The sequence below is a fragment of the Antedon bifida genome, chromosome 10 (assembly GCF_963402885.1).
Source record: "Antedon bifida chromosome 10, ecAntBifi1.1, whole genome shotgun sequence".
In the NCBI taxonomy this organism is placed as follows: Eukaryota; Metazoa; Echinodermata; class Crinoidea; order Comatulida; family Antedonidae; genus Antedon; species Antedon bifida.
In genome coordinates, this window is record NC_136235.1 from 7,172,829 (window position 1) to 7,186,932 (window position 14,104).

At 31.2% G+C, this 14,104-nt stretch overlaps 1 protein-coding gene across 1 annotated transcript; it reads left to right on the plus strand.

The window, feature by feature from the left end:
* The first annotated feature begins 428 nt into the window (after positions 1-428).
* LOC144853620 (angiopoietin-1 receptor-like) lies at positions 429-6,613 on the plus strand. The gene is made up of 8 exons (XM_078711352.1): positions 429-521; positions 1,365-1,616; positions 1,848-1,982; positions 2,295-2,444; positions 2,959-3,099; positions 3,618-3,737; positions 6,140-6,250; positions 6,333-6,613. The coding sequence occupies exons 1-8, from the start codon at positions 446-448 to the stop codon at positions 6,368-6,370; spliced, it is 1,023 nt and encodes a 340-aa protein (XP_078567478.1). The 5' UTR covers positions 429-445; the 3' UTR covers positions 6,371-6,613.
* Positions 6,614-14,104: the final 7,491 nt, after the last annotated feature.

Below are 14,104 nucleotides of genomic sequence, written 5' to 3' on the forward strand. Positions count from 1 at the left end.
GTGTTAGATTGTTTAAGTCACTAATAATAAACTTAAATACTATCCAGAAATGTATGCACACTGGCTTATTTAACTCAGAGATAATGTTTTAATGTTATATGTATAGTAAAATAGCAACAGCATAACCTGAGTTAGAATAACTAATTAAACGAACGAAAAAATGATATAATTATATTATTTATTAATGAATAATGTTCGTATATTTGATTTTGTGACAAAGGGTTTTTTTCTTCTAGGAAATGGTGGTTATATAACCGTTTTGAATTTATATCCACAAGGCAACAATAATGTGAATTATCAATGCTACATTCCTTCCATATTCACTGGTTATAGCTTGAGTTACGGTAGATCATTTGGAGTAGCGAATGACGAACAACTATATGAAATATCGTGGAACGTACCGGCCGATGAAAAGTCTGGAAGGTATGTTGCAAATAATGTAGGTATGGGAGTATACTATTGTAAGATAGTGAACAATGGCGTCACCACTGTCGTACAAACTACAAGAATAAGAGATGATGGTAAGGTCATGATATAATCATTAATATATAATGCACTTATATTTTTTTTAAAGTATTATTATTATCATCATTATCATCATCACCATCACTATCACCATCATCACCATCACTATCAATATAATTAATATTTGTATTACTTGTTGTGAACCACCACATGTATTGATTTCTCACAATCTCCCACAATGATATATAATGTTTAATGTATCAAGACAATGTTAAACTAACAATGCTAATGAATTATTATAACCTATTATATTATATGATTTCCATAATCAAATTGTTTGCCCCTCGTGGAATTTACAGATACGTAACAGCAACTTGTTTATGCTTGGAACTATGATAATAATTAAACAATATTAACAAGATAGAACATATTATTTATAATGATAATTTGTCCTCACTAACTAACGCTGAAAATATTCAATACAAATCATCTGGTATTTTTCCATTATAGGTTACACATATTTTTTGTAAACACGTGGTGTAACTTAAATAAAGCATATAATGAGATGTTATCAGGAAAAATACTTCTGAAATTAATTACATGAACAACTTACATATATACTCCTTATGCCTATGTCTATATAGTTCCAAAGACATGTATTTCACATTCCAAAGACTGAATATTTGTATACATGTATAAATTGAAGCGTCTTACATACACACGTAGACAAAAGAGCATATTGACATTATGAACAAGGATACCCGTTCCATAACATCTATTTTTAGCATCATATTTGCTATTTTATTAATTTTGTCTTGAATAGATAAGATACTTTCATTTTCAAAATAAATATTTTATAATGATTTACATTTTATCCTCTTCTTTTTTTGTCAAAACAGCCTTAATAACGCCTGGAAATTCTAAAAACACAGTAACTGTAAATGAAGGAGATAATGTTACAATTACGTTCAATACTTTATTAAGCAATTCTCTAGCGTGGAGGAAAGATGGTTCTTCTGTATTTAAGATTGGAGCAGAAAAAAACGTTACATTTGGCTCAGTGGCGACCAGTGACGCTAGGGTTTACGAGATGTATGAGGATGGTAACCGGGAAGATCGTAGGCACTCGTTTATCAAGTTAATTGTACGAGGTAAATTATGTAACCTTGGAAGGAAAAGATGTAACATAAAGCTATGATTGCCATTTTAAACGACGACAAAACAGTATTGTGAAATCTTTTGAAAACAGGAAGTAAACAAAGCCAACCTAACCTAAATACAATGAATAAACCGCATGACAAAGGAGGTTCAGATATACTGTAATATTACTGTTAACCTTTCATCTTTTGTATCGATTATTAATTTGTATTTAATTTATTCAGAGTGTCCACGTCACAGATGGGGTCCACCTAACTGCACTGGTGACTGTGAATTCTGCTATAATGGAGGCGTATGTGATGATAAAGCAGGATTATGTATCTGCGCACCTGGATTTAGGGGATCTACATGTGAAACTGGTGAGAACTGCAGAATACTTAAAATAGGAAAAAAACACAAATTTAATATAAATTAAAATCTAAACAAATATATATACTAAGGTATTATTTGTTTGTTAATTATGTAATGTGAAAATGCCAATTGATTGTGCATTTTCATCTAGTATCGTTGTTCCATATCAAACACTAATAGTTTTTCATATCCGGTTTGAAACAATATTCAGTTGTTTGAAGAAGATACTATTATTAAAGTCAAACTTTAGTTATTATAATAATAAAGTAATTAATGTTCATCAATTAATTCGCATGATTTTCAATATGTTTGTTATTTAGAATGTAACGGCAATAGACATGGTTGGGATTGTGAGAATCGATGTAGCAGCCAAGGTAATCTTGTTTCATGTAGATTCTATCAGTTCTGCCTACCTGATCCATATGGATGTAGCTGTGTTACCGGCTACAAAGGCTTAAAATGCAATACAGGTAAACAAAATGTAGAGTAGAAGTAATAATACACAAACTGATGTTTGTAATATTATATATTTAATATTTTTTTAATATTTTTTACTATTGCTTTATGTACTTTGAATATAGGTATTTTAATAAAGTTATTCACTTCCATAGAAAAAACAAACACAAATGATTTAGTTTCTAAAAAGACAACATTTAAGTTAAATTTAACACAATAAAAAATATTTTCTGATAGAAATTTTTTCCCTCTAAATTAAAGTTATTCTTATGTAAATATTGGTAAATGTGAAAAACTATTATGTGACATTATAAATACTGTAATATATTTAACAAAAATGAATGTTAAAAAGATAGTTTTTTAAGGGTGCAATATAATTATCTGTTAATAATCAATAGTTCGTTGTTAGTTTTACTTAATTGAAACTGTACCATTTTAACATAAATTTGAGTTTGTGATTTATGTAGTCTTTATAACATGTTTTATTTAGCCTATTAATGTTTTTTTCTTATCGTTCATTTTACACAGAGTGTTCATCGGGTACATTTGGTGCAGACTGTGTTCAAACATGTCATTGTAAACAAGGTGGTTGTGATCGATATACAGGAAAATGCACTGACACACAAGACTCGTCATGTGCGCACCCATGGACGGGATCCAATTGTCAAAGTAACATTAAATTGTATCTTTAGAAAATTAATTGATACTGCTATAAATCTACAATTGATACATGTGCAACTTTATATACGCTTATTGATTAGAACTACATCAATTAAGCATCACGTGTCATTTGGAATTATCCCATCTAACGAAAAAGTGATATGGTGATAATTAACGGGATCTAATGCACGTTCATCTTTCTGTAAACGTTTTGAGAATGTTTGCCACGCGACGTTGTTGAATGATTGCGTTCGGACATCAACTTGTTGTGCGCGCTTTCTATAACTGTTTTACTCCGCGTCTAAAGTTGGATCACTGCCTATTTTAATGGCAGTCCCTAGCTTCCCAGCCTAGCATTTTCAATGTTTACGATTGATAAATTGAATAAAGGAAGGCGTGTTATAAAACAGACAATGCATGTTTTGTATTCGTTGAATGGAGAGAATATTTCATTCGATGAATTCTCACCATTGAATAAATAAAAATTCATTATTTGGGTATACTATGATTGATTTCATTTATTGTAGAATGTCAACAAAACTTTTATGGGGAAAACTGTGAAATCGAATGTACTAAGGAATGTGAATGTCACCGAGTGACTGGCAAGTGCATAGAAGGCACATGCTTTGGGCTTAATTGTGATGACGGTAAGTACAACATTATCAATAATGTTTTTAAACAATCAATGCTCAACAAATCAAGTTATTAATACACGGTTCATTTCGATAAGTAGATCCTTTCCACACAAAACACAAATAGCTTCTTTAATTATTGTATGATGATACACTATGCCTACAGTACCTATATTAAGTTATTAACCATGTCATATTTCTGAAAGACTTCAATTGGTACGACTTAACACCGCCCTGTGCGACATAAAATAATCTTTCATCTTGTGCGCCTATAGAGTTCTGCGGTGCTGACGTCACGACGGTAGGTGGCGCTGTGTGGTTGGAATGGTTTGGAATAGGCTTATTGAAGTAGTCATTTTAAAACTTAATAATTTTCAATAAAAACAAACATACAGATCACAATGACACAATCATCCAGTAAAATTTCATTATTTTACTCGAGTATTGTATAATATTCTTTAAATATGCTTGATTTTTATGTCCTTTTTTAAATTTATTTATTATATTTTTATTGTCTTTTATATTTTAATACATGATATAATTGAAATATTACAGTTTTTATAGATGAAGAAAGACCAAATGTTGAATGTTCTGGAAACATTATTAGCAGTATATCAACATCAAACCAAGCTACAGTGACCTGGGATGACCCCACAGTCAATGACAATGTTGATACTGGTCTATCAGCTGCTTGTAATCCACTTTCTGGTTCATCATTCAATATTGGTTCAACTGTTGTCACTTGCTATGCTACTGATACTGCTAGTAATACAGGATTTTGTGAATTTTCAGTTACAGTCATTGGTAAGTAATAAAACACTGCATCCAAAGTTGTAACAAAATCCTTACTATCTGATTGGTTTAAATTTAGTATCACATTTCAAAAGATCACTAAATATTTGTTTTTAATAATCTGTTTATTCTTCAACTACAGTTTTAAGTTAAACAAGAAATATTTCTTACAAAAAACGCTGCTCGCTTATTGACGTAACAGTTTTAAAGATATATTGTCCCTCTGAAAAATATTTTTTATTTCAAATTTGCTTTTGAATGTGCCATTTTATTGTCACATAATAGTTATTTTACCTGAAAAAATGTAATTTAAAGCAAAAAATACTTAAATTGTCTGTCAGAAAATGGTTTTTGAGTTATAATTAAACGTTTCTTTTCTCTTTTTATATGTGAATAAATATTAATTTTTTGTTACAGAAGTGAATAACTTTGATATGAAATACAGACTCAATTTCTGTCACTTTTGTACAAACATGGATCTATAATTATAGTTTCATGGTACAAACAAAAACTTTCATGGACTGTTTTGATTTACAGTATTATATAATATCATGGGACTCATAAATACCAGAAATGCTTTGGGATTTGTCATTCAACCGTTAGACTCTTTTCCCAGACATTTTTTGGGTCTAGCAGCTGGGACCTATAAATGATAGTGGAGTTTCCATTTTCGCAAAATTGTCAGTCTCTCAGTTCTAAAACTGCTGCTTGCTTTATTTCGGATTACATCATCTCTTGTGACGTAGCGGGCTAGAGCAGCAGCGTGAAAATATCAAGCTAAGATGCATAATTTTATAGAAATACAGATCTATACAGTTTATCAACTTAGTAGCGTTGAACGCATTTTTTGGTTGGCTAGCAACCATGCAGCGCCATCTGTCGTTGTGACGTCACACCGCAGAACTGAAAAATGTTGTTTTAAAATTAAACAAACGAAGACAAAATGATATTCCTCTGTTTTTAAGTACACAAAATAAATTATATATTAAAAAAGTATACAACATGTATAGAGGCAGGAAGTGGATGTAAGGTTCACAGTACATTTCTTTATATTTTTTTTTAATGAAATGGAATAAGTGAAGTAATGTTTATTCATAGCATAACCTCGACTTAATCCCTCAATCAAAAGAAAACTACTATTTATCACTGTATTGCATTTGGAAATTCAACGAGTCTTTCTTCAAAGAGTAACATTTATTAATATTACCATACCAGGATATTACTTTAGTTAATGTAATCAACGAAACTGCTTGCGTTAACTCACATAACGGTTGCAATTTGTGCAAGGCGGCATCAAAGTTCCACTTTTTCTGAAATAAACATCCCCCGTCCATCAGTGAGTTTATCTTATATCACCCGAAACATAAACAAATATGTAAAAAAAATATTTTGTTTTGGAATATATAGAAAAAAATTCCAATTCATTACAATGTTGACTGGGCTATTAGCTAAAAAGGATTTACTTAAAATATCCAGGCTGAAGTAATTTTCTCAACGCATTGTTATAGAATATAAGTGTTCATAGTGTGTATTGAATTCGAATACACTAGTACATTTCTAGTGTAAAACGTATTAAAACTAAAAAAAAAAATACTAGTACATTTTCTTTATTAAACGTCTTGCAGAAATTGATGAATGTGGTACTGGATGCTTGAATGGTGGTACTTGTGCTGCTGAGGATAGTAAACACGTCTGTAAATGCCTTCCGGGGTTTTCGGGTCCAACCTGTGAGACAGGTAATTTGAAAGAGTAGTAGGCTTATCACTATTAGACTGTTAAATTTGGTTTGTATTTACAAAATTGTATCTTTTTTTTCAGAGACTGTGGTTGGATATTGCTCCTGTGCTTTGCCATAATTCATTTTCAAAAACATGGTTATGGCTTTTGGTAGTCTTGTCATATGTTATAAACGGACTTTAACTATTTAAAAATATAAGTTAAATACTAGTATCATCATAGTTTAGCATGGGAAAGCATTCACATATAAATTTCTCAGTGATGTATTTATGCAAAGAAGGTATTATTGCATCCAACATATCATATATGTGAATGTTCAAAATAAAAGTTACAACTTCCATAAATTGAGCACGTTAGGCCTAATTAGGGTTAAAGATGTATTGTCCCTTGAAACACAAAAACATTTAAATTGGCCATATCAAAGTAATATTAAAGTTATTCGAAATTCGAGTCAAAAACAACAATTTTACGTAATTAAAAGCTAAATTAATTTGATAATATTTCGTCTGGAAAATCGTCGCGAGCTAAAGTAAACAAAGATTTCAAACCATGAGTATACATTATGCATGATGCTGATTAGGATTGTTTACAATTCTTCACGGTTGAGAAGGTGTTTTCACACAGATCGCGAGGAAGTTTTATGAGTATGCATACAGAGTAGCCAAATAAGCGCGTTGTATTATGAGATATGTTTTGATCAAAAACTTTGACTGGAAGTCAAAGTTATCTTTTAAACCAAAAAACGTCTGTATTTCAGTTAAATGATTTTTTTTTCGACTAATTTTTGGTGAAAGTTAATAACTATTATGATACTTCAAAATGACCCACTTTTTTTCGAAATTTTTTATTTTTAATTTTTTTTGGAATTTGACAAAGGGACAATACATCTTTAACATTTTGCTTCGTCATGCTCTATCATGTTTTTAAAAAAATGTGTTGATGTGAGATAAACATTAAAACTGTTAAAAAAGTCATTAATTTAATACAAACATTTGATTGAATAATGTTAATGAAAGATACTGAAAGAGACAAACATGTTTAGCTTTAAGAGAAATATTAAAACACAAAAGACTAAATAAATAATGTGCTTACTACAACATTTAACAAACAATGGGAGGATGAATCGGATCAAGGATTTCTGTTATAGGGTATAATAGATTATCCACGTGCGCGCAAGCTTAGCGAACAGATAAAGGTGACAACGAGGGTAAATCCTTAAAATAAATTATTCTGCACATCGAACAATTAAGTGATATAAACTTTCATTGTGGCTGTCAAAATTAAAGTGCACGTATCTAGTGCGAATATAATCTAAGTATCAACTATATTATGGGTATAATGTCTATATTGTAGACGCTACGAATAAAATTAAAATTAAATATCTATGTTTTGTTTAAAAAAAAACAATTTTATATTCATCATGTATGTCAAACAGAACGAAAAAAACGTACTTTAATGAACTGAATATGTGGATTCGAAAATGATGTCAAACATTAACATTAACAACATTTGTGACCAAGTTTTATGTTCCTTATATTAATAAGGAAGAAACAATTAAGGGAATCACTTGACAATTTATAGAGCAAATAACAATGTACAGATATTATGGTTTCAAAGGATATGTATAGGGAATAGAGAAAATGGGACAACGGGGGACAGTAACAGACGAAATTAACAATTAATTAAATTATACACCAATATATTAACTACTTAAAATACAAAATACCCAGAAAACCAATATAATTTCCTGCTTCTACCGCTTTTACAATAATAGACATTGGTAATGGTTATGTATGTAGAACTAAATAATTGTTTATTGATTAAAATTATGGTTATTCTTTTTATTTTTGTGTTGGTTCTTTCTTAACCAATGACAATAATTTCAAAATACCCTTTTCCTTTATATGATGAGTTAAAATAATGATGAAGGAAATAATTCTAAATCGACAATAAACGATTATAACATTACTCATAATAGTTATAAAATGATGACGACTTGAGTATTATAATGATAAGATATGATGATGATAATATTATGATGATTTACCTTAAATTTACCTTACCCTGAAGAGTAAGGCTTGAGGACTAAGTTCATTTGTCAAGACAGTTTGAACAATCCATAGGTTAAACAAATTATGAATTGCCTTTCCTTTATCTGTGAATATTCTATCAACGATATTCATAACATATTTCCTATTGTTGTTATAAGAAAAGAATTAAATGATATTTCAAAAGATAGACATTTTGAAAAGTTGTTTTTTGAGTGGTAACATAACTATATTAATTAAAATGTTTTTATTAAATTCGGACGATTGGCGAGTAATTGCTGCTGGTGTAAAATAAGCAAACATAAATTAAATGTATATAATATAATTTTTAGCCTTCATTCATTTGATCGTGTTTCATGAACACTGTTGTTACCCAATCAAATCACTCAAGATTCAAGACTCGGTAATACAAATACATTTCAGCTTAGACTTACTTTTCCTAAAGGTTGCCGCCATTTTGTACAACCTTTACACAAATCAAATACAATTCAGATACAATTCACTACAAAATAAAAGACTTATAAACTTCCTCAGACTGGAACGAATAATTGTTGTAACACCAACAGCTTATGTAGTAAATAAAAATCAACACCAGTTAATGTAGAAACAGTCAACAGCTTATGTAGTAACGAAATATGCCTCCCAGCTTATGTAGTTACTATCGCCAGCTAATGTAGAAAATGTTATATATTTTACAAAAATGTCTCATTCATGTGCAAATACATCGATGAATCCATTGTTAAGGAACCGCTTCTCATAATCGACCACCTCTCGTAAGCGGCCACCTCTCTTAAGGACCACACCTCTTTTAAAGGACCACCTCTCTTAACGACTCCACCTCTCGTAAGTGACGACCTCTTTTAAAGAACCACCACCTCTGTTAAGGGACTGCTTCTCATAATCGACCACTTCCGAGAGGTGGTCGATTATGATAAATGGTCCCTTAAAAGAGACGGTGGTCGTTCAATAGAGGTGGTCACTTGCCAGAGGTCGTTGTGACGGGAGATAGTCGATTATGAGAAGCGGTTCTTTAATAGAGAGAAAGAGGTCGTGGTCCCTTAAAAGAGATGGTCACTTACAAGAGGTGGTCGATTATGAAAAACGGTTCCTTATGAGAGGAGGTGATCACTTACGAGAGGTGGACGATTATAAGAAGTGGTCCCTTAAATAGAAAGGGTGGACGTTCAATAGAGGTGGTCACTTACACGAGGTCGTTGTGATGGGCGATAGTCGATTATGAGAAGCGGTCCTTTAATAGAGAGAAAGAGGTCGTGGTCCCTTAAAAGAGATGGTCATTTACGAGAGGTGTGGTCGTTAAGAGAGGTGGTCGCTTACGAGAGGTGGTCGATTATGAGAACCGGTCCCTTATGAGAGGAGGTGATCCCTTACGAGAGGTGGTTGATTATGAGAAGCGGTCAGAGATGGTAGCAATTATTACGATGTGTGGTCGTTTTAGAAAGTTAGTTGCTTACGAGAGGTGGAAAGACTGATAGCTAAGTAAAGATCGATGCTTGCACATGAATTAGACATTTTTGTAAAATATATAACATTTTCTACATTAGCTGGCGATAGTAACTACATAAGCTGGGAGGCAATTTTCGTTACTACATAAGCTGTTGATTGTTTCTACATTAGCTGGTGTTGATTTTTATTTACTACATAAGCTGTTGGTGTTTCTACATAAGCGGTGGATTGTTCTACATTACGGTTGTTTCGACATTAGCTGGCGTTTTCTACATTAGCGGTTGTAACAGTGCTTTATTTCTTATTATCAACCGTATGTCAGTTAATATAATACACTCAGTAAGTTGACTGCGTGATTATAAATTCGATCTAGTTTACAGCCAAATTAAACATAATTTACTTTATAGAAAACCCCTATAATGTTAGTAGCTCAGAAAATGTTTATACGTTTTTAGTATTCATTGTATGTATGCACATCGTCAATGAATGATAATAGAGACGAACTATATGCAGACCACATTGTTTTTCATTGCAATTCTGTAAGTTATAACATTTATTCATTGCTTAAAGTGTTAAGTTACGAATACAGTAGCATTTGGTGTAGTACAGAACTACAAAGTGATGATGATCTACAACACTGTTTAAAGATGTATTGTCTCCCTGAAAAAATAATTCTTAAAACATTTTGTATTGAATATTCCATTTTAATGTAACATAATAGTTATCCACTTTGACCAAAAATTGGATCGAAAAAAAAATGTATTTACCTGAAAAAAATGTAATTTAAAGCAAAATATGGTCAAATTGGCTGCCAGCCAATGGATTTTTGGTTGAATTTAACCATTTATTTTGTCATTTTAAAAGTGAAAACATTATTTTTTTTCATTTTTTTTTTTATGGAAGTTATTAACTTTATTAAAACTACAAAATAACATATATTCAAAGTCTGATTTAATTAATCTTCATTTTTCATGTTTTTGGGGGACAATACATCTTTAAGTTAATGACCTACATCTATATAATATGCTACCACAGATATTTGCTACGTATCCGTATTGCTTGTTGTAATTTTACTTTGTTTCTAAAAGATAGGTATTTTTGGAAAAGTTTTTCTGTTCAAACGCTCGTGTTTCAACCATTCGTTTCTAGAACACACATTTCTACATTATAAGAGTTATTGAAAAGTCACAATGATCTGTAAATATACGTTATTGTTGTGATCCAAATCTCCATATTGCGTGACTGTCTGCAATTATATTATTTTTTTAGTAGTCTGTCTTAATAGACTGTATTATTATGTGATAACAAAGTGAACGGCCTAGATATGTGAAAATTCCATCAACAATATTCACAGCCTGCTCTCTATTACAATAATATTTTATTTTAAAAGATAGATGCTTTGAAAAGAGTTCTTGCTTTTATAACATTCGTTTGCAAACAGTAGAAAAAGTTGAGAGTTGGTCTTTATGTCATGGCCACTTTGTGGTACCTGTTTAGCAAAGTTAAATTAAGTTATTTATTTCATATAAATATTCACAACCACAATTAGACTCATTTGCTTGAGGCTTTTTTCATTTATACAATACATACAGTAGACAAATTTGATAACAATAACACGACGGCGACGTTTGTTTATTTCCTGTTAAATGGTCGTTAACGCAACTTTCATTCGCGTTTCTTTTACATTAAGAAAACTAAATAAATGTCCATATACAAGTATTGAACTATATAGCAGAACGAAAAAACTAAAATGAACTTTTAAGACCTTCGATGCATAATTTATAGTAAAATTAGCAGATCTTATATGGATGCAGTTGCAGTGACAGTAGCAGTGGCAGCAGTAGCAGTAGTTTTGTATTGATTTCTTTTTTTTTTTAGAGGATATATTTTGTTCTAGTGCTTTGCAATAATTCATTCTCCAAAACCGTGGTCATGATGCTACAATTTCAGACTTTAAAGCCCAACTCACTAAACATTTGATTTCAAAATATTAAGTTGAAATTGTTTATTCAATGCAGCATATTCTTAATTGGTGTATCCCATTATAACTTTGTTTTGTTTTGTTTTTAATTAATTTGTACTACTTAGTTTTGTTATTTTTGTATTTTATAATAATGATGGAGGAAGAGCAGTTCTCTGTTTGGACTCATGCCTATTACTTGCTCCTGGCAAGATGAAATGTAAAACTTACTTTTAAGAACTTTTGCCGAATAAATATTATTATTATTATTATAATTATTATGATTGCAATGGTAGTTTTGTCAAATTATAAACGGACTTCAATACTAGTATCATCATATCAGTGTAAATCATACAATGTATTTAATGTATGTATTTGGGTATACTGTAAAGGTACAGTTAATGAGTAAACAAGTTTGGTTTTATTATAGATTATTTAACAAAAATTTAATATTAAGAATAAATACTTTGTAATGTTTAGTAATTATACAGATTTAACAAAAATAATGTTCACTAATGGTATGATACTAAAGGTTAAAATTATAAATGAAATTATTGAGGGGGAAAACAGAAAAATAAAAAAAGGGTAGAAAATGTTTAGAAATTAAGTAAACTGAAATACTGAATGAATAAAGGTGGTGGTGAACCACAAAATATATTTTTAAAAAATTGCTCATTACCAGATTTTGAACACTATCTCCTATCTTTTAACACTAGCAGGTCTGAAAATAATAATAAAAAGTGGTCCAGATATGGGATCCTGCTCTGGATTACCTAAAAAATGTAATAGAGTGGTCCTTGACCACATATCTATCTGTGGTTTGGTAAAGATGTGACAATAACTTTTTGAGTAATCCTGCTAACAAACAAACAGAAAGACAAACAAACACACACGCGATCGACTGCATAACTTCCTTGGTGGAGGTAATGAACTTAAGATAAACAAGGCCAACAGCCATTAAGTCGCGTGCTACAATGCATAGTGATACCGGACCGACAGACAGACCGACAGACCGACCAACCTACCAACTGACCGAAATTACTGAACATGTTTAAAAATGTTGAAATGTTTAAAAACATTTATATTTTTTTAATTTACACGGCACACTTTTGACGTGCTCGTATAACGTAATTTCGAGTTGAAAAGTAAGTCAAGAAAACAGAAATCGGGCAAAAAGAGTGCTCAATAACATTTAACGCGCAGTGCGCGCGCAAAAATCTGCGCACTCATGGCAATTTTGTAAACGCTTAAAATTGCCTGAAACGTACTCTTATTTCATCGAAAATAAATTTTGAAAATTTTCAGCGCGCGTACACATGCGTTACATGCGCTACGCACGTAATTATATTGCCATATGATGATTTATGCCCTGAAATTTATGAGTACCACATTTTATTTAATTGTGATTCATGGTTGTGAAGATATGATTACAAACGTGATTTCGTTAAATCGTGCGTAGACCGCGTAATTTTTTATTGCGCACCGTGAAAACATAACCACATCGATTCCTGGCCATAAGGAATATACTGTGAAAAATTGACTTAGCTAGATTAAACTGATATCAAGATAAGGTCAGAAAGCGATAAAACGCATAGTGATACCGGACCGACAGACAGACCGACAGACCGACAGACAGACCGACCGACATAGTGAACTATAGAGTCGCGTCCACGCGACTAAAAACGGAACGGCAAAAACAAGGGAAGGAAGACAAATGGACAACTGGGACAGTGACAGACAAAACGATCTTCGACTCTTTTAAAACGGGAAATATGAGTAGTATGAAAACGAATAGATACAACAGGGCGGATGAGTGTAAAATATAAATAGCAGAGTTCTTAAAACACTAACTAGCGATCACGACATATCATGCCATTGTATTAGCTTTACTAACGGGATGAAATTTAAATTACAGTCAAACGTTTCAAAATAATTGTATACCAACCATAGCAAAATTATTTGAAGGTTTTTTAGCTCACACATGACTACTTAGCGTACCGGTACTTTATATACCAACCCGAGTGACTAATAATAATTCTAAAGCTCTGTCTACACTATCAAACTTTATGTGAAAAAAAAACATTTTAAGTGCTCATATACGGAAATGATGGTGTTATATCACTACCATATTTGGCCATATTATCACTATACCATAATTGGGCCCATCACACTTTTTTTTGTAAAATTAGGTTTAATAGAGTAGACAGAGCTTTAGTTTATTGAATTCAAGTCTTGTGATTTCACACAATTATATAATAATACCAATTGATTATGTTGGTAAAAGTAAATGGATATATTAGGCCTACTATACTTTTAATGGAGTAAATGACATGTTGTATCTTTCAATAATATAACAAGAAAATAACCTTGAATAATTTATT

Bases quoted from the DNA above. Each gene is read 5' to 3' on its own strand.
- LOC144853620 (XM_078711352.1), top strand. From the start codon at position 446: ATGGGAGTATACTATTGTAAGATAGTGAACAATGGCGTCACCACTGTC. The intron at 1,617-1,847 runs GTAAATTATGTA...TAATTTATTCAG, and splicing joins TATCAAGTTAATTGTACGAG to AGTGTCCACGTCACAGATGG. The intron at 1,983-2,294 runs GTGAGAACTGCA...TTTGTTATTTAG, and splicing joins GGGATCTACATGTGAAACTG to AATGTAACGGCAATAGACAT.